Source organism: Antedon mediterranea, chromosome 5 (assembly GCF_964355755.1).
Source record: "Antedon mediterranea chromosome 5, ecAntMedi1.1, whole genome shotgun sequence".
Classification (NCBI taxonomy): Eukaryota; Metazoa; Echinodermata; class Crinoidea; order Comatulida; family Antedonidae; genus Antedon; species Antedon mediterranea.
In genome coordinates, this window is record NC_092674.1 from 7,032,961 (window position 1) to 7,060,928 (window position 27,968).

The following is a 27,968-nucleotide window of genomic DNA, read 5'->3' on the forward strand; positions in this document are numbered from 1 at the left end:
GGAAACATTAATATATTTTCATTATTAAGAATACAACATAAGAATATGATATATATATTTTTTTATTTCATATGAATACAGTTCACAAGAATATATTATTATTATAACTATTGTTCAATTATACTCCAATAAATGTATATACCCTGTAGTACTAAAAAAGTAATAACTTGATTTATGTGTGGTTAATTACAAAGTACAGTCAACTCTCAAAATAACCTCAATACTGGAAACCTCCAAAACATTCTTAATAAAAAAAAAAGTTTTTCTTTCAATGTCAAATCACTTCTCAAAACCAAACATTAAATGAACATTTTGCACCATCCCAATGGTATCAATGTTAGTGATGTAGCCACAAGAAATAAAGCAGTCTGGTTTCCGTAAGAAAAGGGAACAATCTCTGTTCAAGCCACTGTGTTGTCAAAGGCTTCTGTGAAAAAGTTGTCAGGTTGAACCTTTGCCAACCGTACTGGTGGCTACGGCCCTGAATGCAGTATCTAAAATAAAAAAAAATTTTTTTTAAATTAACATTTTCCACAATTACCCTTATTCTAAATGCTACTACTTTCACTACTTTTTTCAGTGCTGTAATGATGTTATAAATGAACGCTTTGCTTCTGAGCTCAAGTTTGATGTAGCAGTTCGGCTAGCAGCCTTACATATCCACCAGCACGTTCTAAGCAATCATCAAACAAGCAAAGTGTCACAGAAAATTATTGAGTAAGCAAACATTGAGTACAATCATTATGATTTTCATAGTAACTTACATATAAATAAGTCTGAATAAGTGTACATCTTAAACACCCAATAAATTGTCCTCTTAATATGTTGTCCCTTTATTAGGCCAGTTAAATTGTATATCATCTCACAGGACAGTGTCCTCTTAAAAGGGTGTCCCCTGTATAGGGGTTCTACTAAATTGTATATCATCTCACAGGACAGTGTCCTCTTCAAAGGGTGTCCCCTGTATAGGGGTTCTACTAAATTGTATATCATCTCACAGGACAGTGTCCTCTTAAAAGGGTGTCCCCTGTATAGGGGTTCTACTAAATTGTATATCATCTCACAGGACAGTGTCCTCTTAAAAGGGTGTCCCCTGTATAGGGGTTCTACTAAATTGTATATCATCTCACAGGACAGTGTCCTCTTAAAAGGGTGTCCCCTGTATAGGGGTTCTACTAAATTGTATATCATCTCACAGGACAGTGTCCTCTTCAAAGGGTGTCCCCTGTATAGGGGTTCTACTAAATTGTATATCATCTCACAGGACAGTGTCCTCTTCAAAGGGTGTCCCCTTAATAGGGGTTCTACTAAATTGTATATCATCTCACAGGACAGTGTCCTCTTAAAAGGGTGTCCCCTGTATAGGGGTTCTACTAAATTGTATATCATCTCACAGGACAGTGTCCTCTTCAAAGGGTGTCCCCTTAATAGGGGTTCTACTAAATTGTATATCATCTCACAGGACAGTGTCCTCTTAAAAGGGTGTCCCCTGTATAGGGGTTCTACTAAATTGTATATCATCTCACAGGACAGTGTCCTCTTCAAAGGGTGTCCCCTGTATAGGGGTTCTACTAAATTGTATATCATCTCACAGGACAGTGTCCTCTTAAAAGGGTGTCCCCTGTATAGGGGTTCTACTAAATTGTATATCATCTCACAGGACAGTGTCCTCTTAAAAGGGTGTCCCCTGTATAGGGGTTCTACTAAATTGTATATCATCTCACAGGACAGTGTCCTCTTAAAAGGGTGTCCCCTTAATAGGGGTTCTACTAAATTGTATATCATCTCACAGGACAGTGTCCTCTTAAAAGGGTGTCCCCTGTATAGGGGTTCTACTAAATTGTATATCATCTCACAGGACAGTGTCCTCTTAAAAGGGTGTCCCCTGTATAGGGGTTCTACTAAATTGTATATCATCTCACAGGACAGTGTCCTCTTAAAAGGGTGTCCCCTTAATAGGGGTTCTACTAAATTGTATATCATCTCACAGGACAGTGTCCTCTTCAAAGGGTGTCCCCTGTATAGGGGTTCTACTAAATTGTATATCATCTCACAGGACAGTGTCCTCTTAAAAGGGTGTCCCCTGTATAGGGGTTCTACTAAATTGTATATCATCTCACAGGACAGTGTCCTCTTCAAAGGGTGTCCCCTGTATAGGGGTTCTACTAAATTGTATATCATCTCACAGGACAGTGTCCTCTTAAAAGGGTGTCCCCTGTATAGGGGTTCTACTAAATTGTATATCATCTCACAGGACAGTGTCCTCTTAAAAGGGTGTCCCCTGTATAGGGGTTCTACTAAATTGTATATCATCTCACAGGACAGTGTCCTCTTAAAAGGGTGTCCCCTGTATAGGGGTTCTACTAAATTGTATATCATCTCACAGGACAGTGTCCTCTTAAAAGGGTGTCCCCTTAATAGGGGTTCTACTAAATTGTATATCATCTCACAGGACAGTGTCCTCTTAAAAGGGTGTCCCCTGTATAGGGGTTCTACTAAATTGTATATCATCTCACAGGACAGTGTCCTCTTAAAAGGGTGTCCCCTTAATAGGGGTTCTACTAAATTGTATATCATCTCACAGGACAGTGTCCTCTTCAAAGGGTGTCCCCTGTATAGGGGTTCTACTAAATTGTATATCATCTCACAGGACAGTGTCCTCTTAAAAGGGTGTCCCCTGTATAGGGGTTCTACTAAATTGCATATCATCTCACAGGACAGTGTCCTCTTCAAAGGGTGTCCCCTGTATAGGGGTTCTACTAAATTGTATATCATCTCACAGGACAGTGTCCTCTTCAAAGGGTGTCCCCTGTATAGGGGTTCTACTAAATTGTATATCATCTCACAGGACAGTGTCCTCTTAAAAGGGTGTCCCCTGTATAGGGGTTCTACTAAATTGTATATCATCTCACAGGACAGTGTCCTCTTAAAAGGGTGTCCCCTTAATAGGGGTTCTACTAAATTGTATATCATCTCACAGGACAGTGTCCTCTTCAAAGGGTGTCCCCTGTATAGGGGTTCTACTAAATTGTATATCATCTCACAGGACAGTGTCCTCTTAAAAGGGTGTCCCCTTAATAGGGGTTCTACTAAATTGTATATCATCTCACAGGACAGTGTCCTCTTAAAAGGGTGTCCCCTGTATAGGGGTTCTACTAAATTGTATATCATCTCACAGGACAGTGTCCTCTTAAAAGGGTGTCCCCTGTATAGGGGTTCTACTAAATTGTATATCATCTCACAGGACAGTGTCCTCTTAAAAGGGTGTCCCCTGTATAGGGGTTCTACTAAATTGTATATCATCTCACAGGACAGTGTCCTCTTAAAAGGGTGTCCCCTTAATAGGGGTTCTACTAAATTGTATATCATCTCACAGGACAGTGTCCTCTTCAAAGGGTGTCCCCTTAATAGGGGTTCTACTAAATTGTATATCATCTCACAGGACAGTGTCCTCTTAAAAGGGTGTCCCCTGTATAGGGGTTCTACTAAATTGTATATCATCTCACAGGACAGTGTCCTCTTAAAAGGGTGTCCCCTGTATAGGGGTTCTACTAAATTGTATATCATCTCACAGGACAGTGTCCTCTTCAAAGGGTGTCCCCTGTATAGGGGTTCTACTAAATTGTATATCATCTCACAGGACAGTGTCCTCTTCAAAGGGTGTCCCCTGTATAGGGGTTCTACTAAATTGTATATCATCTCACAGGACAGTGTCCTCTTCAAAGGGTGTCTCTTTATTAGGTGTAAGTGTATGAGTGCTAGATTATTTTGCAGATTTGAATTTATTTGATTTGTTATTTTATTAAATGTTAAACATCATTCCTTTCTCGTATCAATTCAAATTGTAGTGTTTTTTAAAATTACAATGTTTCATGTAATATAGGCTGACTGAAAGAATCAATGAATTGGGAACAGCTTGCTAAATTAGTATAGCAAAATTTGATAATAAAAAGGTTAGGGTTAATAAAGAAATTAGAAATTATTAAAGGTGTGGTACTTTCGTTTTGATGAAATTGTAGGAGAGAAGGCGGTTTGGATCGATTCTTACCAAAGTCTATCATACAGCACATGAAAGGACGGGAGTTGCGCCGCATGATTAATCATTACATAAAACAAAATCAAAATCTTACAGCACCAGGACAAAAGGTGAGCAAGAACGGTTACATCATTATTATTTTATCATAATCTTAATCATCAGAATCAACACCATTATCATCGTTTTATCATCTTTGTCCTTTTATTCCATTCGCTGCTTCCCCCCATCCTTCATTTATATCAATTACGGTTAAAATTAAATCAGTTTGTTATCTTCCCTAATAGCCAACATGAAATCTATAAAAACATAAAAATGACATTGATAGTTCCTAGATAAGTCTACTATTAAGATATTTCTATGTAATGTTCAATTCTCACGTTAAAGGAGTTGAAATTTGTTTCTATAAAGTGTTAAGTTCTTTTTGGTTTAAGTTATCTGTGCTGAAAACAGCTCTTTAAACACATATATGTGTGATTTATATTGCAGTTGACTGTAATTTAAGTTGCCAAACTGCATCGTCAAATCCATTTACAGAAGAACTTAAATCATATAGCTGCAAAATGTAACACATTAAAACTGTTGGCAATATTTACAATTTGTTTGATTTACACTACGTTAATGATAGTTTCTTTGAAAGTGACCATAAACCCATTTTTGTTTCATTACTATTGTTGTTTATTTTTTATTCAAATTACTGCCAAAAAAAACCAAATAAAACATAGATATAAAAGTTGAGTAAAGACCTTTTCCAATAAAAAGTTAATTACATTTCTTGCCTGCCGGATCCATGAAAAGACTTAACCGATGCTAACTGGGGTACTTACACATTGATCCCCAGTTAGCGGTGATGGTGTATCCCTATACTCTGGTTTGGGTGCTAACTTGGTGTTTTTGTCTTTTTGTTCTCTTCCTTTTGTTTTCCACTCTTTCTCTTTATTGTCGAGCGCGTAGAGACATCGTTTATTTGCACTATATAAATCTATTATTATTATATTATTTAAATTCTGCAACAACAACTACAATAAATAGACCAACAGCAGGAACAGATTTAGGGAACAACTAAAATGAAATTACGAAAAACTTTTTGACAAACTGTTAAGATTATATGTTATTGCTTTCCGTTTAAAAAAACCCTGGATTCACCTCTGAACAGCATATATTTTTTGTTTACGTTTTAAAATAATAAAATATTTTACTCTTATTCTTTTATTCTTATTTTATTATTTAAAAAAAATATAAACTTTAAATTATTTTATTTTTATATTAAATGTAAATAAAGTGTAAATTTAATTGTTAAATTTCATTTTCATCACAACAGCATTTAACAGCATTACAAACAAAACTTCATTATCTGAAGATAATCAGTGAACAAAAAACATTTGGAGGGAAATTTTACTATGCCACACAACTGGTAAGTTTTATTAACTACGCCTTGTTCTAGATATGACAAAACAAACTCGTAAATATGTTTTTAAATGAGATAGTGGTAATAAAAACTAAAAGTTAGAAGAGTTATAATTGTATTAGTTTCAGACTAAACAGAGCTTTCGAGTAAAAGTTTGGATGTAAATTATCACTACAGTATGTAGTTTGTTGTCACAATCGTAAACTATAATCACAGATAAACAAAGTATATTTCTGGAAATTATAATACTTATACTTGCAACAACTGGGATGTGACTCTTAGGAACAAAGCATGTAGTTGAAAAATGTAACATCTAAGTCCAATCAGTCATTATGTACAGCACTTTTGAGCATGTTTATTCATGAAAAGGGTGCTATAAAAATGTGATATTATTAAATCCAACAGTCACTAAAGCCTTGTCGAACTTTATGTGACAACAAAATGTTATGTGCCCATATATGGACATGATGATGCATTTCACTACCATATTTGGGCACATCAGTATCACATTTTTTTGCCACATAAAGTTGAATAGTGTAGACAGAGCTTAAGGTGTTTTATAAATTAGCATGTCTATCTTATTTTTAGTCAACATCATCAGACGACAAAAGAGCTGATGTAACCCTTCTGATTGGTCCAAAATGCGGCATCATGCAGGTGATTCATTTAAAGGGTAACATAACGCATCATCTCGCCGACTTTGATCAATTAGAATTTATTGAATTGTCACACGAGGGCAGCAACGTCATCCGGGTGACAATTGGCGTCAGAGACGAAGAGGTAGGTTATTGATCTTTCCAGAATAGATTGTAACATTTAGCATCAATTAGTTTTTATATCAGTATTTATGACTTCTTTAAACATTGTACTCTTGTAAATTGATATATTATATGAATGCACTTTGTCTACTGCTTTAAAGTTTAACATTAATAAATTGACGATACCATGTGACTTCCTTTGTTGTCAGCACAGACAAAAGACAATTTCCATTTGATACAAACTTCCTATTTTTTAAGCTTTAAATGTAATATTTTGTCTACTGAATATATTAATAACAATTATTATTTTTATTGTAAGTTTTAAAAAGTACATTATTAGTAATAACTGCTGCATGACAATTTTATAAATGGTCGTTGAGCCCTAGTTAACTAAGATCAATCAATCAATCCAAAATAAAATTTATTCCTTCATTTCTTACAATATGCAACATGAAGGAGGCACAAATTTCAAAAAGCAAAGCTTGTGCTGAAAGTGCCAACAGAAAATATAATACTCAAAAAATACAATTTAAAAAAAATAATAACATTTCAGTACATGAATAAAAATAACAAAAACCTACAGAAAAATAAACAAAAATTAATTTGCAATAGACTTTAAGAAATTAATTAAGAAATTAATTAATTTAAGAAATTAAAAATTAATTAAGAAATTAATTTAAAAATGTTTCGAATAGAAAATTGTACAAAATGTACAATCAGCAAATCTAAGCATAGATTTCACCATCTCTGAAATTGTTGTTTGTTGTTTGTTTACAGCCAATTATTCTAATGTTGCAATCTGACGAAGGGCAAGACTTAATTAACCTAATTAATGGTTACCATAAGCTGTATAACGAAGGTGATGAACCATTAATTACAACAATGGACTCAAACTCATTCTTAGTTTGTGGAGAAAGTAAGTCAATTTGTTATTTATGTTCTTTTGCTTACATTTTTTTTTATTGTTTATCTGCACATATAATAAAAGAACAAACTTGCACTAGTAAAAACAAAAATGTGTGCAGAAAAAAAAACACGTTATACCACCAGTCAATGTTGAGTGTCTTTATTTTTGCCTTTAATTGAAAGTAGACTAAAATACATTATAGATCTGAGTGTTATAAACCGAAAAATAATATTTCTGATAAAAACCTATTATAAAATAGTTTTACAAGAGTTTTTATGTAATACTTTCCATTTACTTGGGCACTTTTAGTATAACTATTATTTTGTATTTTCTTAACATTCAGCCCCTCGGTATAGAGGGCAGCATACTGTTGCTGTATCAGACTGGAACTATCTGTCTGATATGGTCTCTGAAAACCTATCCAGTATTACTAGGAAAGAAAAGATCCGAGAAGGCTATATGATGGCTGATTTCTCACAAGGTCCACCATCATTCAACCAAGGTTCTGCTTTTAAATTTAGGTATGTTTTTTTTTTTTTATTCTTGTCCTTTATGTCTTTGTACATTTGTTTTTGTAAAACTGAAATTAATTTAGGTACGGCGACTAAAGCAGGATTAATATTCAGCTTCCTATCTAAATAATCTTTAATAATTATTTTTAAATAAAAAATAACTAAGCTAAATTTGTTTTCTTGTTTCATCAACAGTCCATCTCTTCCAAACTTAAAGCTGTCTGAACAGAACCATAATGATCCTCTGCCAGTATCCACCATTTTGAACTCACCAGTGTATTGCAGTCCTCAAAGTCCATCAGAACATTCTTCAGATGATTCATCTAGTCTTGAAGGAATAATTGAGATAATGTATAACTCAAAGAACAATGTTGAAACTTCGAATAAACCTGATACATCACCCTCAAAAGTTCAACCAGATTCTGTGCCAGTTAAAGAAAAGAGAAGGAGATTTTCTGATATTTTGTCGCCAATGCGACGGACTAGTTTATCTGACATGCGTTTTGATGTCACAGATACAGTTGCTACAAATGATTTAATAACAGAACACAGAAAAGCAAAAGACAGTCATGTGCAACTGCTGAAATATCGAACTGTTCATAGTAGTTCTGAGGATTCAGACTCTGATGTTGAGACCAGTGATGCACCTTCTGGTCTCCAAAAAGTCAGAGACTCAATGTTACTGCCAAAGACTAAAAATCATTTTAGCTTGTGGAGCTTTGATAAAGAAGACAGTTTAAAAGAAGACCAGGATGGCGATACAACAGTTGAAAGTGATACCATTGATCTCACATTGAATAGATTAAATGGCTCAACAGTAGGTAATAACAATGCAAAGGAAGAAAATGTAATCTCAGAGGATGCTTTAAAAGAAAATGGAGAAGTATCTGAAAATGATAACTCTGATATTCCAGTTTCTGTGATTGATTTGCCATCAAATGTTAAAAAAAGTAGCGAAGTCACAAAACCATCTGATGAAGCACATGGTATGCAAATGGCAGCGATTGAAGCTCTTTCTACACTTGATTCTCCAGCGTTTGCTCCAAGGGAAGTAAAGAGAAGAGACATTGGTTACGAATCAGATTCTGGAAATGAAACCATATCCTCCGAGATCATTGATAGTGGAGATGTGGTGGGATTGACTAATTCGCCAAATGATTATTTAGACATTAATACTGGTCCTTGTAATGAGGATAAAGACAATGAGTCACATGATCGAGGAGAGATATTGGTTAATGGAACATCGCAAAACTCGGACACTGACAGTAGTTCTACTCTGAGAGGTAGCACTCCAAATTTGAGCAATATTGAAGTCAATGATGATGATGTTGGTGGTGATGAATATGTACCGGCAGATTTTAACAGTATTGATACTTTAATCGCATCTATGGTGGTTCCACCACCTCCTTCTGAAAGTACTGAAAATGATGAGTTTATTAAGTCGTTGCTTCCTCCACCAACATTTGGTGATGAGGAATCAATAGAAAATAATCAAATTGTTCCACCACCTCCTTGTTTTGGAGAAGAGATTGAAGAAACAATTGATAAAGATGTATCTGCCATTGTACCATCATTGGATCTAAATTCCATAACAAACAATGATGATAGTAATGATGAAGAGTATATACCAGATATTTTACAGGAAATTACACAGACACTTGATGAAACGAACGATAAAAAATGTGAAGAGCCTAGTCCATTGGTACAAAGAAGACTAGGGCTTATGGCAGTGGAACCAACACAAAATAGTATAGATAGTGGCTTTGTGGCAGAGAGTGTAGACAGTGATTCCATTGTGTCTCTTCAATCAACTTCAGAAAATGGCAACAAAACTGTTGCGTCTGACAGTGAGGACGATACTCATGAAACTACAGTTTTTACCACAGATGGTACTGAGTTCTTTTTAGAAACTCTTGTTTTTAGTAAGTCACCAGATAAATCGAAAAGTCCTTCAGAAGAAGAGGTAGAAGTAGAGGGAGAAAAGCCTAAAACACCTCCAACACCAGTTCCGCCACCAAGAAGGAAGTACAACACTGAATCTTTCAAAAGAAAAATGGCCATGAAAGAAGAACAGCCAAAAATTCACCGTCCAAAGTCACTTGACTGTCTTGATATAAAAAGATCATCATCTATGAGAGTTAGTACTGGTTCCATGGAATATCTTGACGATAAGAGTAGTGTTGCCATCTATGCAACAATTAAGAGATCATCAACAGCAATACATAGAAAGTCACCAGTTCGTGCTGATGTTCTCTTTCAGCATTCTAGTGATGATACTCCAACTGCTGAAGAACTCAACAGAGATTTCTGTTTACCGACTGATAGTAAACCTATTTATAGAAGTCAGACTTTTTCAAGCAGTGATAAGGTGCCTCACCGTAAAGCGCCCCCACCCCCTGTCAAACCAAAGCGTAGTCCTTCACCTATGTTTCGTAAATCAACTGCAAATGATGAATCAAATTCAAACAATAATCACAAGGCACCATCTAAAAAAGAAGCTCTTTTAAAGCGACCTTTGTCATTCTCAAACCCATTTACAAGAGCGAAAAACGCTCTTAAAGGCAAGAAGTCTTTAGATGCAGCTGAATATCCAACTAGTAAACCAAAGCCTGGACCTAAGCCACTAAAAGCAATGACTTTTATGGGATCACCTGAGACATCAAATCGACATTCTATATCTGAAAGTAAAAATAATAGACCACATTCTTTAAATTTATCTGAAATCAACAATGTGGAAACAAAAGATGTTAGTGGTGTAACTCGCTCTGAATCAGTGCGTTCTCCAAAGAACATTATTAGTCCAAACCTTTCACCAACAAAGTCACCTTTGAAGTATAGTTCATCATTCAATGTACCAGGGGAGAGGCCTGCAACATCAACATTCCAGTCACCACCACCAGTACCTGGTTACCGACCTCATTCACCAAGAGTTCCCCCTCCCCCAAAACCAGCAACACCACCTGTTGTTTCTTCCAGAAACCAGTCACCATCATCCAGTCTTAGATCGTCATCGTCATCACCTAGCTTCCAATTTTATATTGATAACTTAGAATCAGGTCTATCTTATCCTACACGTACACCGTCACCAATAACTAGTTCTAGAACTTCTAGTCCAGTGCCTAAAAAGTACCAGTCCCCAGTGCAAAGTCCAGTGATTGCCAAATTACCATTACGTAGTGTAAAGTCAGGTCCACCAGTATATCCAAAGCCATTAAGAGCTACGCCTAGTCCCACTCCAAGTTCTACATCTTCAAAAACACCAGATTCTGATTCTCCACCACCACTTCCTTCTACAATCCCACCTATACCAAGCTCATTCTCATCACAAACTAACACTACTCCATCACCACCACCAGCATTGCCAAATTCTCTACCACCAGGAATGGAAGTCTCCTTCTACGTTTCTCCAGACTCACCAGAACTACCAGATGATTCTTATAAAGCTGAAGAAATCCCCCAAGATGATGTTATTAAAATGGCGTTGGAAAAAGAATACTCCGGCAGCGATGCTTTAAATGATGCCATTGCAGATGTACAAAAACTTGTTGCATTTATAGAAAAGTATTCCGACACCGTGACACCAATTCCAGATGCGACACAATTCCAAGAATATAAACAGGATTTAGTTGCCAACACAAAGGAATTCACAGGAAATGTAAAACTTCTTGTAAGCAGTGCAGCTTTGAGTTATGAAAAGCTCACCAGCCGTGTTGAGGACAGTGTTCATACTCTGGCTAGGTTATATGACAATAGCAGATCTGCCATAGCTTCCATGTCGTCAGTGATGCAGGCACATAATCTTGGAACCAAGGTGAGTTCAAACTATTTATTTTACAGGGATTCTCTCTACCATCGCTTTAAAATATCCCGCTTTCTTCCTCAAGATATTCTGTCTTCTAGTTATGTTCTATTTTAAAGTTTTTCTTATGTATTTGGCATCTTTATTTGTATGCATTAATAAATAAATATCAACAATCTCATCATGTTTTACCCTTGAAAATTTAAGAAAAACTTACGAGTATAGTAGCAATATTTTCTATGAAAGATGATAAGTTTTGGAATTGTTAAAATAAGATTGGAATGTTATTTTCTGTGATAGATTTAACAGTATACTGCCCTCATATTTAGATGCCATCATAATTTTGTGAGAATTAGCATTACATTTTGTTGTTCTGGAAAGAGTAGACTTTTTACATTGATCCTTTTAAAAAAAGCTCAAACACATTTAAAACTAGATTATAAGAATTTTAGCCGATGCTTAAGTCGGATGGGTAGGTGACATTACCACTTGATTGATGTGATTATTAGCGTAGGTTTATTTACTGTTGGACAAAAGACACCACAAAGCCCCTTGTTTGTTGTCATCTTGGGTCCTCGCCAATTGCAGTTGTCCAATCAGATCGCAGAGTTTAGAATTTATTCACCACCTTATTCTTGGATGTGTTTGAACATAATGAAATGTTTGAAGGAAACGCATACTTTGTATGTCCACTGAACAGATTTTTGTTTTCAATTAATTTGTGTGGAACAAAATTTATTACAGAATGTGAAAAAAGTTCAATGCCACAACATAAACAAGATTTTCTGTTCCCATATATTAATTTGGTAACTCTTAGCGCCTGTTCAGACTTGCATTTCAATCTGTGAATTACCTTACAGCTTGCGTAATATATGTGAATACTCCGGCAGCGATGCTTTAAATGATGCCATTGCAGATGTACAAAATGTGTGAACATACAATTAGTCTCAGTCATAAAAATCTAGTTACAGCATTTTATAACATTTTTCTATTAAATCAATTAAACAGAATTATAATAAACAAAATAACTAAAGTGTTCTGCATACTGTTGATACTTATTGTAAGATCAATTTAAAAGAGGTTTTCTTCTAAATCATAATGTTTAGGCAAAGTCCAAACTACATTTTCCAGTGCAATACAAAACTTAATTTTAAAAGGAAATATTTTGTAAACAGAAATTTTACAGATTAAATTATTTAACCTAATTTTTCACTAGAATAGAAGGTTACTCAAAGTACAAATTATATGCGTCTTAACTGTAGAAAAAAAACCACAGTTCTTAAGTGTCTTGAATATGCAAAATAACCTTTTGGATTTTATACATCGTTGTGGATGTAATCGTTTGTATGAATCCATTACAGACTATAAGACCTGTATTGTTGTCTGGTTGATAAAATATCATGTATTGTCATTCTATTAGTAACCTTGGAAAATTCTTATAGTTGAGTGTTGTGTAATTGATGCCAACGTGAAACAAAAATCTGTTTTGTAAATAAAAAGTACATGGACCTATGTTTACTTACAGTGTGTTTATCTGTGACGCAGATTGCTGCGAGGTTCTGCATAGATTATCAAATCCAATGTGAATAATTTTGAGCAGAAAGCACCAAATTGAGAAAAGAATACATTTACCTTAGCCTTAACCATAGTTAAAAATTGTATAAAGACATCCCTCCACTGTTTTCAATCGATCAAAGATCTAATCTAGACCTAGAGGGGTCAGTGATCCATTAGGCGCTATATAAATACTGTTTATTATTATTATTATTATTATCTTATCTTTATTTTCAGATATAGCCTTACAGCATTTCTTAATTGTGTACAGTACTTTTTAAAAATTAGTTAGAAATTAATTTTTTTGATTGAATTTTTGTGACGATAAGATACATATCTAAAAATAGTAGAACCCCCATTAAGAAGATACCGTCAGGGCCAAACAAATGTTCCCCTTAATAGGGATGTCCACTAGAGTTTGGCCACAGTGTTAAAACAACAAAGTGTCTCGCAAATAGTGTTAAAACATACACCGTATTGCTCTCTGTGTTTATTTTATAGGAAGGTTCCCCTTAATGGGATGTCCACTAGAGTTTGGCCACAGTGTTAAAACATATTTTTCCCCTTGTTTGTTTCATAGAAAAGTGTCTCGCAAATAGTGTTAAAACATATACCGTATTGCTCTCTGTGTTTATTTTATAGGAAGGTTCCCCTTAATGGGGTGTCCTCTGCACACACAGGGGTGTCTCCTTAATGGGGTGTCCTCTGCACACACAGGGGTGTCTCCTTAATGGGGTGTCCTCTGCACAGGGGTGTCTCCTTAATGGGGGTGTCCTCTGCATAGAGTGTCCCAAAGGATGGGTGCTACTGTATATAATCATTTGCTAAGTATTTTTTTTTTAAAAGTGCTCATCAAAGCACTCAAATTATATTAGATAAATATATACATTTGTACTGTTAAACCTGTACTGTATTAACAATTACTGTGACCAGCAGTCGTTTGTTGTTTCAATACCTAGCCCTCTAGGTGTACTCTTTGCTCATTCAGTGCCTCTGCTTTTGTTTTCTGGGGGATAATTAGCACCTAAGGTGAGGTACAGACAATACAGCAAAGCCTGTATTCACGTAATCCTTGAAGGTCATTTTAGTACCTCTAGGATTACTCCATGCTGCAGGTAGACAAATCTAAACTTAAAACAAACAGTCGCAGCACAACAAGCTGGTGTTTTGTTTGTATATTGTATTACAACCCATTGATTATTATTGTGTACTACTGGATAATGCATTGTGTTATGTTAAAATCTCGGGGCCTCTCTGATCCAGGGATGTGCTAGACATAGACGTCTAACAAATACAAAATGTGAATGAAGCCTACCATACCTAATGATAGTCTTTCGACATTAAATTTCCCATGTCTCAAATCTAATTTTTTTTTTTTCAAGTGAAAACCAGAATGTTACGGTTGAATGTAAGCTCTTTAAAAACAAAAAACAAAACAAAAAACATTACTTAAAAAATATTTTATATAATTTGTTTTCAAGTAAAAACCAGAATCTTATGGTAGAATTTAATTAATGTTTCCCAAAACAAAATTTCCATATTCTAATAATTAGTGACCAGTAACATATTTTGTGGTTTTGGTTATTTAGATTGTGGTTTTTTGTTGCTTTTTTAAGTAAATAAAAACAACATGTGTTTCTTTTAAAATAGTCTGCTTAAAATATTGTCATTAATTTGTTCTTGAAATAATTAAAGATGAGATTATGCGATTAAAACCAATTGATAATTATTACAGTATTGATACACACCCATAAACAAAAACACAAACGTTTACACGAATATATAGTTTTATTTAAGCTGGCATGAGGTGGGGTGGGCGTCTATAGTATTTGATGAATTTTTAGTTTTATTGTCTTTATTATGCCAAGAATTTCCATTTTTAGTGAACTAATAAATATTTTTTAACCTTGAATCTCCAAAATATCTAAAAGTATACATCAATGTTATTTAAATTCATAATGCTGTTGTTAAACAAACAAGGCGACTATCCACATTCAGGGGTAGCATTAGGGGGCACAAATTCTATTTTTACAACTAAAATGAAATTATAATTTACTTTTTAATATTTATTTATTTAGATATAGATTATTTAAAAATAATAATAATAATTTATTATCTGATTATTTATTATGTTATTGTTAAAAAATACTGGATTCACCCTGCAAACTATGAAAGAAATTAAAACTTGGTAGTTGAAACAAGTACCGCCACATGGAGTAAAGAAACTACAGATTCTTAGATCCACTTCATCATCTACTCTAAATTGTTCAGAACTGTTCTTTTCACATTATCTCATGAAGTTTTATAATTAATGACGTTGAAATCCTCCACAAGAGCAGTTCACTCAATGATATTAATGACACTTTGTGAACTAATTAAATGAAGGGTCTCTTATAATCGTTAGCTAATTGTCTCAACTTGGGAAAATATGAGCAGTTGTTGAGTGCATATGCAATGCCCTTGCGGTCTAACAACACAGAGATTTTCCCAGGAAAAGACGGTCTTAAAGTGGTTTTGATAGGGGTATGAAGAGCACTTGTACCCACCTATGTGTCATCTATTCTTTATAATAATTGTGTGTTTGTCACTGGTGCGTGTGATTCATTTCATCCAGGTGTGTGAGAATTATATTAACAGCATAAGTGACAGTTGTATACAGTACTTGTATAGAAAACAACAACAACAACAAATTGCAATGATAAACTGATTGTGTGAATTTTCAGTGGAGTTATTTGGTTATTCATTAGGTGTGTTCTGGAAAGTTGTAACTTACGACTCTTGTTGTTGTTTGATTGAGTGTTGTTGTTTGTTGATTCTTTCAACTCCACTCCCTAAGCCTTAAAATGAGACTTAGTTTATAAGCATGATAAATTATTAAATAGTATATCTATCCTGTAATTGACGAGTTACTTGCTGTTGGATGCATATGAAATAAAATTTTAAAAATTAACCGAAATAATCCCAAAATGTTATTAGCATTACATTTTTAGTTATAATTGCATGCATGAGTGACTTTCTATCGCCCTCTTTTAGATTTTGGCTCAGTTTTCATTTTAACACAACTACATAATTATCTAATTAACATAAAATCAATTATAAAAAAAATGTTGAAATTCAATCAATGTTTTCCATTGATGCTGTCAGTACAACTGTGTTTTTACAACACAATTTATTTTAAGCCTATTTGATTTTTTTGAAATATTCTAATGATTTATGTACAGTACAACCATTTTTATTACCAAAATGTTTTATTGATCTCTTTCAAGGTGCGAGATGTGGCCAACACATTCAGCTCAACGTTACAAATTGCTCAGGAAGCTCATGGCAAACCAATCAACCATCCCAAGATGCAACTGTTGCTACGGCAAGCTCAAACAATGGCGGCCATCTTGTCAGCATTAATTCGAACATTACGAATATTACAAAATTGAATGGAATTTACTTCAGGATAATCAAGCACCAGTCAAATTTATAATTCTATTTTTAGTATAAATCAATTTAATCATTAATTAATATGATGATATTTTAAACAAATTTTTATGAATTTTAAATGCTAGGGTTTAATGGTGGTGTATTTTAAAGTTTATTTAAACATTTGTTTGCAGGCAAACAACCTCTGTAGCATAAGAAACATTCATTTTTAGACAATCTACAATATTAAAAATATTAATAATGAAATAATATTTATTTTCGAATGTATATTAAGTTATATGAAGATACCATGCAACTAAAAAACAACAAAAATTTAACAGATCAAATTATTTTTTATTTTTAGAATAATACAATTTTAACAAATATGAAATATCCTTTTTTATTTTTACATAATTGTAAAATTTTTGTTTATTTACCAAAAAAGTTTCTGGGCCAAGATTAGGGTTTAAACTGAGGTCATATTGTATTATAATGAATATAACCTAGGTAATTACTGAAAAAAGGTAATGCTGTGGGTATCAAATAAAATGAGCATAAAGCTAAACAATAAAGTAATACAGAAAGAAAGGGCCAAGCTTTTGAAAACCACTATTCTTACGTCAGAGCATTAAAACAAATAAATATTAAGCTACATTGTACAGTATATGCTTTAAGCTCTGTCTACATAATGTGCCCACATAATGCTAGTTATATGACATCACCATGCTCATATAATTATATGGTCACATCACGTTTTGCCACATCAAATTACACTCTTCCCTGGTCACATGAAGTTTGAGAGTGTAAACAAAGCATTACAAAAAATATTTATTTCAACAATTTTAAAAATATCATCTGATTCCAGTCGAAGATCAAATTTGTTTAGGTGTGCTTTTATGCTATTATATTATTATTATTCGTTATTTGATTAGGATTTTTTTGTATCAGCCTTTGTTTGGCGTTCCATACGGTGCATTCCACTTTAATACCTCGATCTGAACCTGAATTAACTGTTCATTACTGTGTCTTAGTGTTCTAATGAATTTTAGGTTATGTGAATGCATGTGAATCTCTTATGTCTAGGTGATTTTGTCTAGGTCTGTTCGTTTATTTTACCTGTTTGTGAGCAAAAGTTGGTGGTTGTGCATCGGGTATGGGATAAACCCACCTTATTTTGGAGGAGAGGTTAATCCGGAATCGTGATCTATAATATGACAGATTGACAATTAAAAAATAGTTTAATATATTTAGTCTTGTAATAATAATAATATTTATTGGTAACTGTCGTTTAAAGCGGAGAAAAACTCTCTAATTTAATTACTGATTAAATGAAAATGATGTGGGTATCGGTGGCTGGATTTCAATGGAGCTAAATTAAAACGATAAACTAAAAACAGCCAGAAAAATTAGCAGAGCTTTCGGGCAACACTGTAAAATATATAGATACAGAAGTTAATAAACGGATTAAAACTAGTTTGTGATACTAGTAGAAAATGTGTTGGTTATGCCTTATATTTAAAAATGCACAATCATTTTAGAAAGTACATCTGGGGGTAATCCCCGTTAATATCCAGTTATAGTATGCATATTACAAAAATAAGTGTCAATTTATATAACAAAGAATCTAGAAAAGATGTAAACAATGACGCAGATATCTGAGAAGGCGTGTCGTCGATTTAATCTCTTATCTTCCGACCTCTTTACCATAAGTATAGAATCTTCCATGAGACATCGATAATGCGTGGTAAAATCGTAATATTTTTAAGGAATTACGGAAAAAGAAGTTCCCATCCTTTCAATTGCCTTTATTGGCGTGTGTTAGGACGTTGGATTAGATCGCGGTTTGAATCCAACTCTCGCATTGCTTGTATCCTTAGGCAAGACACTTTACTTACATTTTCCTCTCTCCACCAAGGTGTATAAAATGAGTACCCGGTTAGATCAAGACACAACTTTGTGCTGATTACTATGGGAGTATGTTTCCATACGTGTTTAACCCAAAGGATAATGTGCTATGTAAAGCGCCTTTGAGAATAATTATTCATGAAAAGGGCGCAATATATAAGTATGGTTATTATTATTAGGAACTTCGACCGCCTCTGTAAGTAATATTATGCCTATAATATTTAAATATTCCACATCAACGGTGCCTGGTAGAGTCGCACGTAATTTTAAAGTTTTGTTGGAAAATTTTACGGAAAATATACAAGACATATAAGTTATTTATTGCAAAATCTTATCATCGGACCTTCTTACAAGTCTAGAATGAGACATCTACAATGTGCGTGTGGTAGAATCACACGTAAACTTAAAATCGTTTAAGGAAAAATTGAAGGAAAAATATACAAGTATTGAAACTATTAACATATCCGTTAAAAGGATTAATTTATTCAAGTAATTCCACAAACAATTTATGAATCTCTTTGTAATCGAATCTCGACGACTTAACATATGAATAGCTAAAATACCGACGGTAAAACACGGTGTATTAAATGAGTGCGGAGTTTGGTTGTGGCCAACACTGGATCTTAACATGGGCTAGCTCCATAATCCACAATCGGTTTGTTTATGAAATAAACCAATTGCATGGGGATTGGGTCGCAAATCGGTGTGGTTGTGCTCTAGTAAACACACTTTCCACCAATCTCTTAACAATTAAACCGTTTGTCGGTTTCCTTTTATACCAGAAAAGGTGATTATCTATTTGTAGGTGAAGTCTTCACCTTCATTAGTACCTGCCGATGCAATTACGTCATTTCAAGCGCTCTCTCGTAAACCTACGTTAAACCGAGCCCGGATTTCGGGCGATGAGTTGGTTCGTTTTGTACGAAATGAGTTTTAAAAAAACTATATCAATTTTTCAGTTTTTGTAATACATCGGATGAGAATTCGGGCTTGAAAAAATATGATCTATAGGATTTTAAACTTTGATTTCGGTTACATCCGTTTCCGTTATTCATTTTCCTGGTCTCATAAAATATTTCCACATGCCGCGTAGACAGAGATTCCGTATGCCCAAAAGCAGAATATCATTTAATGCGTTTAAATAGTTTTCTTTGCGTGGACCAAAACGACGAATATTGGTAGATAGAGCAATACGCGTTTACGTAAAGCATAGACTACAGTTAGTAGGACTAATTAATAAGTTAAGCTTATTATAGTGAGCTCATGATAAGTAAGTGCATAGTACCTGGTTCAGACTGGAACAGAAACGCACATACTTCAGCTAAACAACGGGATAAGGATAGTAATCAACGCGTTACAAAATGCAATTCTAAGCGTTACGTTTTATCATTTCTATAAGTAGAATTTTACGTTTCGACGCTGTGCAATATTTTAATTATTCTATAATTTGTAATTTTAAGGTTTTTGGTTGTCATCTATTATATTGTTGTGTCACTAATTTAATTATATTGTGTGGAATTTTGTTATTTAAAAAAATATTTACGAGCCTCCGTCCTCGTATGTTGATTTAATAATTGTAGTTTAAGCGACTATATTTGACTATACTATATTTCTTAGTGCCTGTAATGTCCGGGATTTTAAATTCATCTCAAGGAATTCTTGAATAAATTCTTAAAGTCTTTATACTTTTGTTTAACGTTTTAAGGTATTAATACTGGTATAACCAGGGAAGAGTGAAATTACTAATTTCATCCGTATTTTAGGCTAATTTAAAGGTGTATTGTCCCCTGAAAAAAATAATTTTTTAAATGTTGTTGAATATCGCACAATATATAGGCTATTCACTTCGGCCAGAAATTGGACCGAAAAAAAATGTTTCTTTTTTTCTACGGAAGTGATCAACTAAAACTACAAAATGGCCTATTTAAAGCCTGATTTTTTTAAATCTTCATATTTCATGTTTTTGGGGGACAATACATCTTTAATGCAAATTATGCTATTATGTTGGCTGGTAAAGGAGCTAAACAAAAGTTCACTTTAATGTATGTATGTAGGGCCTATGTAAATTACGCTCTGATAACCGTTTGTACATTAAGTCGGTTGGCGTAACTGCAGTGATGAGTTCCTATAGCCTAATAGGACGTACGCACACCGCAATCCATAACTAACCAATCACAAGCGATGACTCAGTCGAACCCTTAGTTGTGATTGGTAAATTACTTGCGTTGCGCGTCCTAAGTGATAACTTTTCGCAAGGCCTATTGGTACGTAAAACTAAATGTTTATCGTGTCTCAGATTCCTGTGTGCCCTTAACAGTATACCTATAGTTTTATTGGAAAGGTATTTCAATATTGTGTAACTGTATTATAAGCACTCTATGACTATAACTATGAAATTGTAAATATTGAAATATGAATTAAAACCCGACTTTACAATTTGGGTGAAAAATGGTTTTATCGGAGATGCTTTGTATATATTTTGCAATGTAATGATGTGAACTGAGAATAAATACTGCATTAACATGCTTATTTTACCTAATTTTATTTCTATCGGTCATTTTTAATTATGTCTGTCTAATTAAAAACCCCTTTTTTCACTTGGATGGACATAGGCCTAATATCAAATATAATGCGTGTCTACTACTTTTGCAATGAATAAGCTGTTGAATGTTTCCCTATACATATTTGAGTATATTGAAATGACTAATTGTTATCATTATAGATCATTTAATGTTTATATTATCTTTTACTACCTTTATTACTTTCGTACTATTTGTAATTTTTTTTGTAAAGCTTAGTTCCATTGACACAACGCTGAGCGATGGATGTTTGTGTTTGTCGCCGTTGCGTCCTAGTCGGAACCAAGCAAGATACTGTATATCTTTACAAATACAGATTTTCGTACTATTTATACTTTTTCCGTAAAGGTTGGTTCACACTGACGCAGCAAGGCAATGACGTAAGCGCAATGCAAGTTTGACCAATCACAAGCGATGTGTCGCCTTGTGTCGCGCTGACGTTGCGTCTTAGTGGGAACCTAGCTTAAACATGTAAATCATATTCCCATAATGTATGTTATTTTTTTAATGATGATGTTGATTGTTTGACCATTTATATTTTAGTGTTTTGAAATATTAATTAATATTATCATAACTCATTCTTTATTTCTATTTTAATGTATATTGGTGCTTTTTTAATGCCATACTTCCGTGTATTTTTTTTTTCATAAACGTATAACAATGTTTGTTTTCATAAACATATTTCCATTTTTACAAAAACCAAACTCGTCGGTGTAACAACATGATATAGATAAGCAAAGGTCGTGTAATCTTGTAATAATTGTGAGATTTACACGTTGAATCATTTAATTCGTTTGCGGGTTTCTATTTAAAACGCATTCATAGCTAACAATGCATGTAATGAGTATGTACACATAATATGTATCAAACAACAGGTTAAGTCGGTCAAATCCGATACACGTATGGTATCATGTCTATAGATAATAAACATCGTGCAGTATCGTGTCTGCTGACAGAAATCTTCATCACATGTGTGATACTGAATATTATAGAATATTTAGAAAGTTGGGTGCTATGGTATTGGTTAGTTACCGTCAGCAGACGCGATACTGCAGGGTGTTTATTGTCACTAGATTGATACAGTACGTGAATCGACTCGGAATTTTCTTAAAACAGTATATTCATTTGTCTACATGTTACTTGTTTTGATATTGTTAGGTGTTGTGTCAGTACTGGATCTTCCTACAAGATCCCAGTACCTTCATTCTCCATTTGTAGATACTTCAGGGGTCAGATGTATCAAACTTGCTTAGAAACAAACCATCTTTACTTTATTGTAAGTCAATTGATTACGTCAACAACTATTTGGATAATTATAATATTCGCTAAGCGCACATATCCACCAAAGTGCTCAATATTCTTAAAGTTGATAAATAATTTAAAAATAAAGCTTCAATTAACTATCTTGACTTAAGCAAAAAGATGGCTAAACGCCAGCATAAGAGCCTATCTCGCTTTCCTGGTCAACACTCTTGTACTAAAGTAACAAATGTTTACCCCCAGCTGCAATCAAGGTGTAATTTGAGGAATAGTGAAATTATTCACTCTTCCCTGGTGTAAAGCTATGTCTACACTATAAACTAGTTTAACAAAAAAAGTTCGATGTGCCCAAATATGGCAGTGATATGCCCAAATATGGCAGTGATATGCCCAAATATGGGTATCATCATGTCTGTATATAGGCACATGACATTAAAATTTGATGTAGACAGAGCTTATGAAGGTTGTAGCCTAGATTCTGTAATATAAATAAAATCAAAGCCCGATTCGACACCACGCATCGAATGAGATAGGCCCTCCTGTAACTGTAAATCCCCTCCATGTGTTTATTAAGCCCCATCTCGCATTATGATGTATATATCCTATTTATGTTTAGGCCTATATTTGTATTTTAAGGCTGAGCTGATTCATCCTGATGAGTGTGGTACAAATTGGGACGTTCCATTTTGCGGTAATACTGTTGATGTCATACGAAGTAGGTCAACTTTAAAAAAAATCATTATCATTATTATTACTATTATTAATATTATTTACCATTAAGTACCGGATATAAATTATTGTTTATATGTTTTGTCAAAATGATTTAGTGTAAAAAAACAAAGAAAAATGTTTATTTATAGCAATGTAACGATAATTGGATTTGGATTGGATTTGGATTTGTTTTTTCTTTTTAGTAGGAATTTCACCCATTTTTATTTCACTATAATAAAAACATGATTGTAGCATATGAAATGTAAATACAAACATTATTAAATATTTTCTTTAGGCGGCCTATATGATATTCTCATACAGTTTATAGGCTATAGTTTTATATAATTCATAATTATAATTTCTTGCAAAAAATTAGAGTTAGTTTTTTTCGAAGATCTGGAAGATATGTGTTGTTCTTCCACGATTTTGATGGGCTTTGTGTGACTGAACGTTGCAATTACTTTAATTCAGTTTATTGGTTTTTTTCTAAATAGATCATGCTGTCCAGGGAAGAGAAATTTGTTCATAAAATTGTAGTGAAATGAAGATTAAACCCGTATACCACTCGGAAGAAACACCCAACCGAGAAGTGTACATTTTGCAAATGTAGATCGTCTGCCTTGCAAATGTAGATCGTCTGCCTTGCAAATGTAGATCGTCTGCCTTGCAAATATAGATCGTCTGCCTCGCAAATGTAGATCGTCTGCCTTGCAAATATAGATCGTCTGCCTCGCAAATGTAGATCGTCTGCCTTGCAAATGTAGATCGTCTGCCTTGCAAATGTAGATCGTCTGCCTTGCAAATGTAGATCGTCTGCCTTGCAAATGTAGATCGTCTGCCTTGCAAATGTAGATCGTCTGCCTCGCAAATGTAGATCGTCTGCCTTGCAAATGTAGATCGTCTGCCTTGCAAATGTAGATCGTCTGCCTCGCAAATGTGGGCCTACATTACTGCTGTGCCATGTTTGTCAACGTCATCATCCTGACTGGTCAACAAGTGTTTCGGTAGTGTTGCGTGTAAGTCGGCCTATTACGTGTATTAACCTATATTAATTGTTAAACCTATTTCGTTTGAATGCATCAGACTGACTTCTGTAGGAAGAAGCTTCTAACCTTGAATTTGTCAATACTCCGGGTTTCGGTTGTGTTGTACTAGGAAAACCTATGAAGTATGACCATCGGATATAGCAACTCAATGGAGCCGATCTGTGGCGAGCAATGTCCGGTATGCCCTTTTGTATTTTGTATGTGTTGAAATGAAATAAAAAAATTAAAAATTAAAAAAATGTCCGGTATGCCCTTATTATTACTTTGTAACCTACTTATGCACTGACATGCATTCTGTACAAAAAATAAATATGGGCGAATCTGGTCGCTGTTGGATGATGCTGAAATAAAATGTTGTGAAGTATGACCATCGGACCTAGCGATCTGTGGCAAGAAATGTCCGGTATGCCCAAACAAAACATTTGGGCGACTTTTAAAGATGTTGCAATAAAATTAAACATTTGGCCACCAATTTTAAAATACGCATTTTCAATACTTTATCTTGTGGAACAGCACGATTTACACGTGTCCGCTAACAAAACTATCACCTGCGAATACAAATTATGCAGATTAGTCATCGCTGTGTCGGATTAAGTGTAATTGGACGCGCGCGTACGTATGTGATTGGCCTATTACTAATAATATTACTAATAATATGCAAATTACGTTAACAAGTTGCTGAAAATAATACTACGAACATAGTCTTGTCGTATGTATCTTTTTTTTTCATATGACCTACTTAAATCGTGGTTTTCAGAAGATTATATTAGCGTGTTAACATTATATGTTTATATTGTCGGGTTCCGGTTGCGTAATTTTTGAAATTTTTGTTTAACCTGTAAATTATATGACGTGGTGACCTAATTATTTCATAACTAACCAAAACTACTGTAACCGCCTTCCGATATTGGGCCTTGGACACGGTAGCTGAATATGCCCTTTGCTCGATGTAACCTAGTTTTACAATGTTTTTGTTTTACAATTTAGAACAAATTGGTAATAGTAAATTTTTTTTGGAAAGATTTCTTGAATCGAAAGTGATTTTTCATTTCAATGTATTGTTGTTATTTATGTCTTTGCGGTTGTTAACACTTGTTCGAACATCAATATGATTATCATAGCAACAAAGTGATCATCTTATCATTGCATTACAAATTTGATATAGCTCTGAAACCATTATCAAAAGCGCTGTACATCAAAATTATGTTCCATAAACTTGTTGGAAAAGGAACGTTTTTAGTTTACACCTAAAGCTATCAGTTATTTTGAGGTTCTCTTGGTTGTTGTGGGAACTTGTAGCTTACAGGAATCGAGGCCCGATCGCCAATAACGTAACCAAAAGCAACGTGATCTTCTACATAACAAAGTAATCACAACCAATGAAATGACATGATCTTCTACATTACAAACAACATCACAACCAGCAACGACGTGATCTACTACAACAAAAACAACAACATCACAACCTACGACATGATCTTCTACATTACAAACAACATCACAACCAACGACATGATCTTCTACATTACAAACAACATCACAACCAACGACATGATCTTCTACATTACAAACAACATCACACAAACGACATGGTCTTCTACATTACAAACAACATCACAACCAACGACATGATCTTCTACATTACAAACAACATCACAACCAACGACATGATCTTCTACATTACAAACAACATCACAACAAACGACATGATCTTCTACATCACAAACAACATCACAACCAACGACATGATCTTCTACATTACAAACAACATCACAACAAACGACATGATCTTCTACATTACAAACAACATCATAACCAACGACATGATCTTCTACATTACAAACAACATCACAACCAACGACATGATCTTCTACATTACAAACAACATCACAACCAACGACATGATCTTCTACATTACAAACAACATCACAACCAACGACATGATCTTCTACATTACAAACAACATCACAACCAACGACATGATCTTCTACATCACAAACAACATCACAACCAACGACATGATCTTCTACATTACAAACAACATCACAACCAACGACATGATCTTCTACATTACAAACAACATCACAACAGACGACATGGTCTTCTACATCACAAACAACATCACAACCAACGACATGGTCTTCTACATCACAAACAACATCACAACCAACGACATGATCTTCTACATTACAAACAACATCACAACCAACGACATGATCTTCTACATTACAAACAACATCACAACAAACGACATGGTCTTCTACATCACAAACAACATCACAACCAACGACATGGTCTTCTACATCACAAACAACATCACAACCAACGACATGATCTTCTACATTACAAACAACATCACAACAAACGACATGATCTTCTACATCACAAACAACATCACAACAAACGATATGGTCTTCTACATTACAAACAACATCACAACCAACGACATGATCTTCTACATTACAAACAACATCACAACAAACGACATGGTCTTCTATATCACAAACAACATCACAACCAACGACATGATCTTCTACATCACATCACAAACAACATCACACAAAACAGCATGATCTTCTACATCACAAACAACATCACAACCAGCAATGACGTGATCTACACATCAAAAACAACATCACAACCAATGACATGATCTTCTATATCACAAACAACCTCACAACCAACGACAACATGATAATTTACATCCCCATCCAACATTAACGTTATATTCTACATCACATGCAAACAAATAACAATCAACGTGATCTTTTACATCACTAATGATTTTATACATCACTAACAACATTATCACCATACGAACATCAACAATACAATCATAATCCTCACCACCATCATCTAATAGCATTTTGTTTGGTCACTCACTAAATGAGGGCTGAGTTCAAGTTTTGATCTCGATGTATTGTCTGATGGTCACACTGTCTGAGCTTGCGGCTCCTTTGATCTGTATATATTTTTTGTGTTTATTTTTTGTTTATTTTATTTTGTTTGTAGTTTAGCATGATTGACGTATCGTTCTAAATACAATGTTAGTTTAGTTAGGTTACAATTGTCTGTCCCTTAGCTGCTTCTTCGTTTAATTTGCAGTTTTTCTATTTTTTTCTTCAATTTTATCAATTTAATTCACTATATTTGGACAAATATGGATAAATTTACGAAATATAGATTTATCAGTAAATTGACTATTTGGGATGTTAAAAGCGCAGCGAGAAAACCATGTTTTTTTCGCTTATTTTTTTTTAATGAAAGGTTTTTAAAAGAGTTGTTTGTAGGCGTTACACGCACAGATTATATTATCTTGTTCTTCTGCACCTATCTGTGTTTTTACGTTTATCTTTGATATTTTGTAATTCACAGTCACATTTGCCAATGAAAAGTTAATAACCGACAGTATATTTCATAGCACTATAAAACTACTCTTATTGAAGACAATCCAAACATTAATACGAATAACGTTGACTAATTTAGACATTTTCTTATGAAGTTTCACGTGTGGGAGAAGTGAGTCGTGGAATATGAACTCACTTAAGTCGAGTGGAGGGAGACGCCTTTAAGATTGTGAATGCATGATTAAGTGTGGTCAATATATAGGACTTAATCATGATTAATTAAGAATAGACATAGTAATAGATCTTCTGAATTCAATGTAGGAGTATATCTACTTGCGGTTGGTCCTTTGAAATGTCGCTAACTGTACTTGGTGGCTGCAATTAGGCGGTTGTGATTTATTTAAATAAACATAAAAATAATCGACAGCACCACTAAAATTCTTCTCTTATTCCAAATTGTTATCGAGGCCTATATAATACATTATTGTTATGTTTGAAATGATCTGTAGACGATTCTCGGTACTTGTCTGTAGTGTTTCCAGTGTCTAGGCAGGTTCTGCGAAGCTCTGTCTACACTATCAAACTTTATGTGACACCAAATTGTGATGTGCCCATATTAAGGTCTACACCATCAAACTAGTTTGACAAAAAAAGGTGCTCAAATATGGTATTGATATGCCCAAAATGGTAGTGATATGACATCACCCATATATGGGCCAATCACAATTTTGCGTCGTA

At 34.1% G+C, this 27,968-nt stretch overlaps 1 protein-coding gene and 1 long non-coding RNA gene across 4 annotated transcripts in view; both read left to right on the forward strand.

Moving 5' to 3' along the window:
- The window catches only part of LOC140048561 (uncharacterized), a 55,461-nt gene extending 34,643 nt beyond the window's left edge, over positions 1-20,818 (forward strand). For all 3 annotated transcript variants that reach the window (XM_072093302.1, XM_072093303.1, XM_072093304.1), the window contains 8 exons: positions 581-717; positions 4,020-4,146; positions 5,355-5,447; positions 6,030-6,221; positions 6,977-7,115; positions 7,450-7,627; positions 7,814-11,429; positions 16,238-20,818. In XM_072093302.1, coding sequence (XP_071949403.1) covers positions 581-717; positions 4,020-4,146; positions 5,355-5,447; positions 6,030-6,221; positions 6,977-7,115; positions 7,450-7,627; positions 7,814-11,429; positions 16,238-16,402 — 4,647 coding nt within the window. In that variant the 3' untranslated portion in view covers positions 16,403-20,818. The remainder of the gene's footprint in view (positions 1-580; positions 718-4,019; positions 4,147-5,354; positions 5,448-6,029; positions 6,222-6,976; positions 7,116-7,449; positions 7,628-7,813; positions 11,430-16,237) is intronic.
- A 1,068-nt stretch (positions 20,819-21,886) lies between these two features.
- On the forward strand, positions 21,887-23,444 carry LOC140050086 (uncharacterized). Its single transcript, XR_011845363.1, has 3 exons — positions 21,887-22,142; positions 22,763-22,841; positions 23,332-23,444. It is a non-coding gene; the product is annotated as an uncharacterized lncRNA (long non-coding RNA).
- Positions 23,445-27,968: the final 4,524 nt, after the last annotated feature.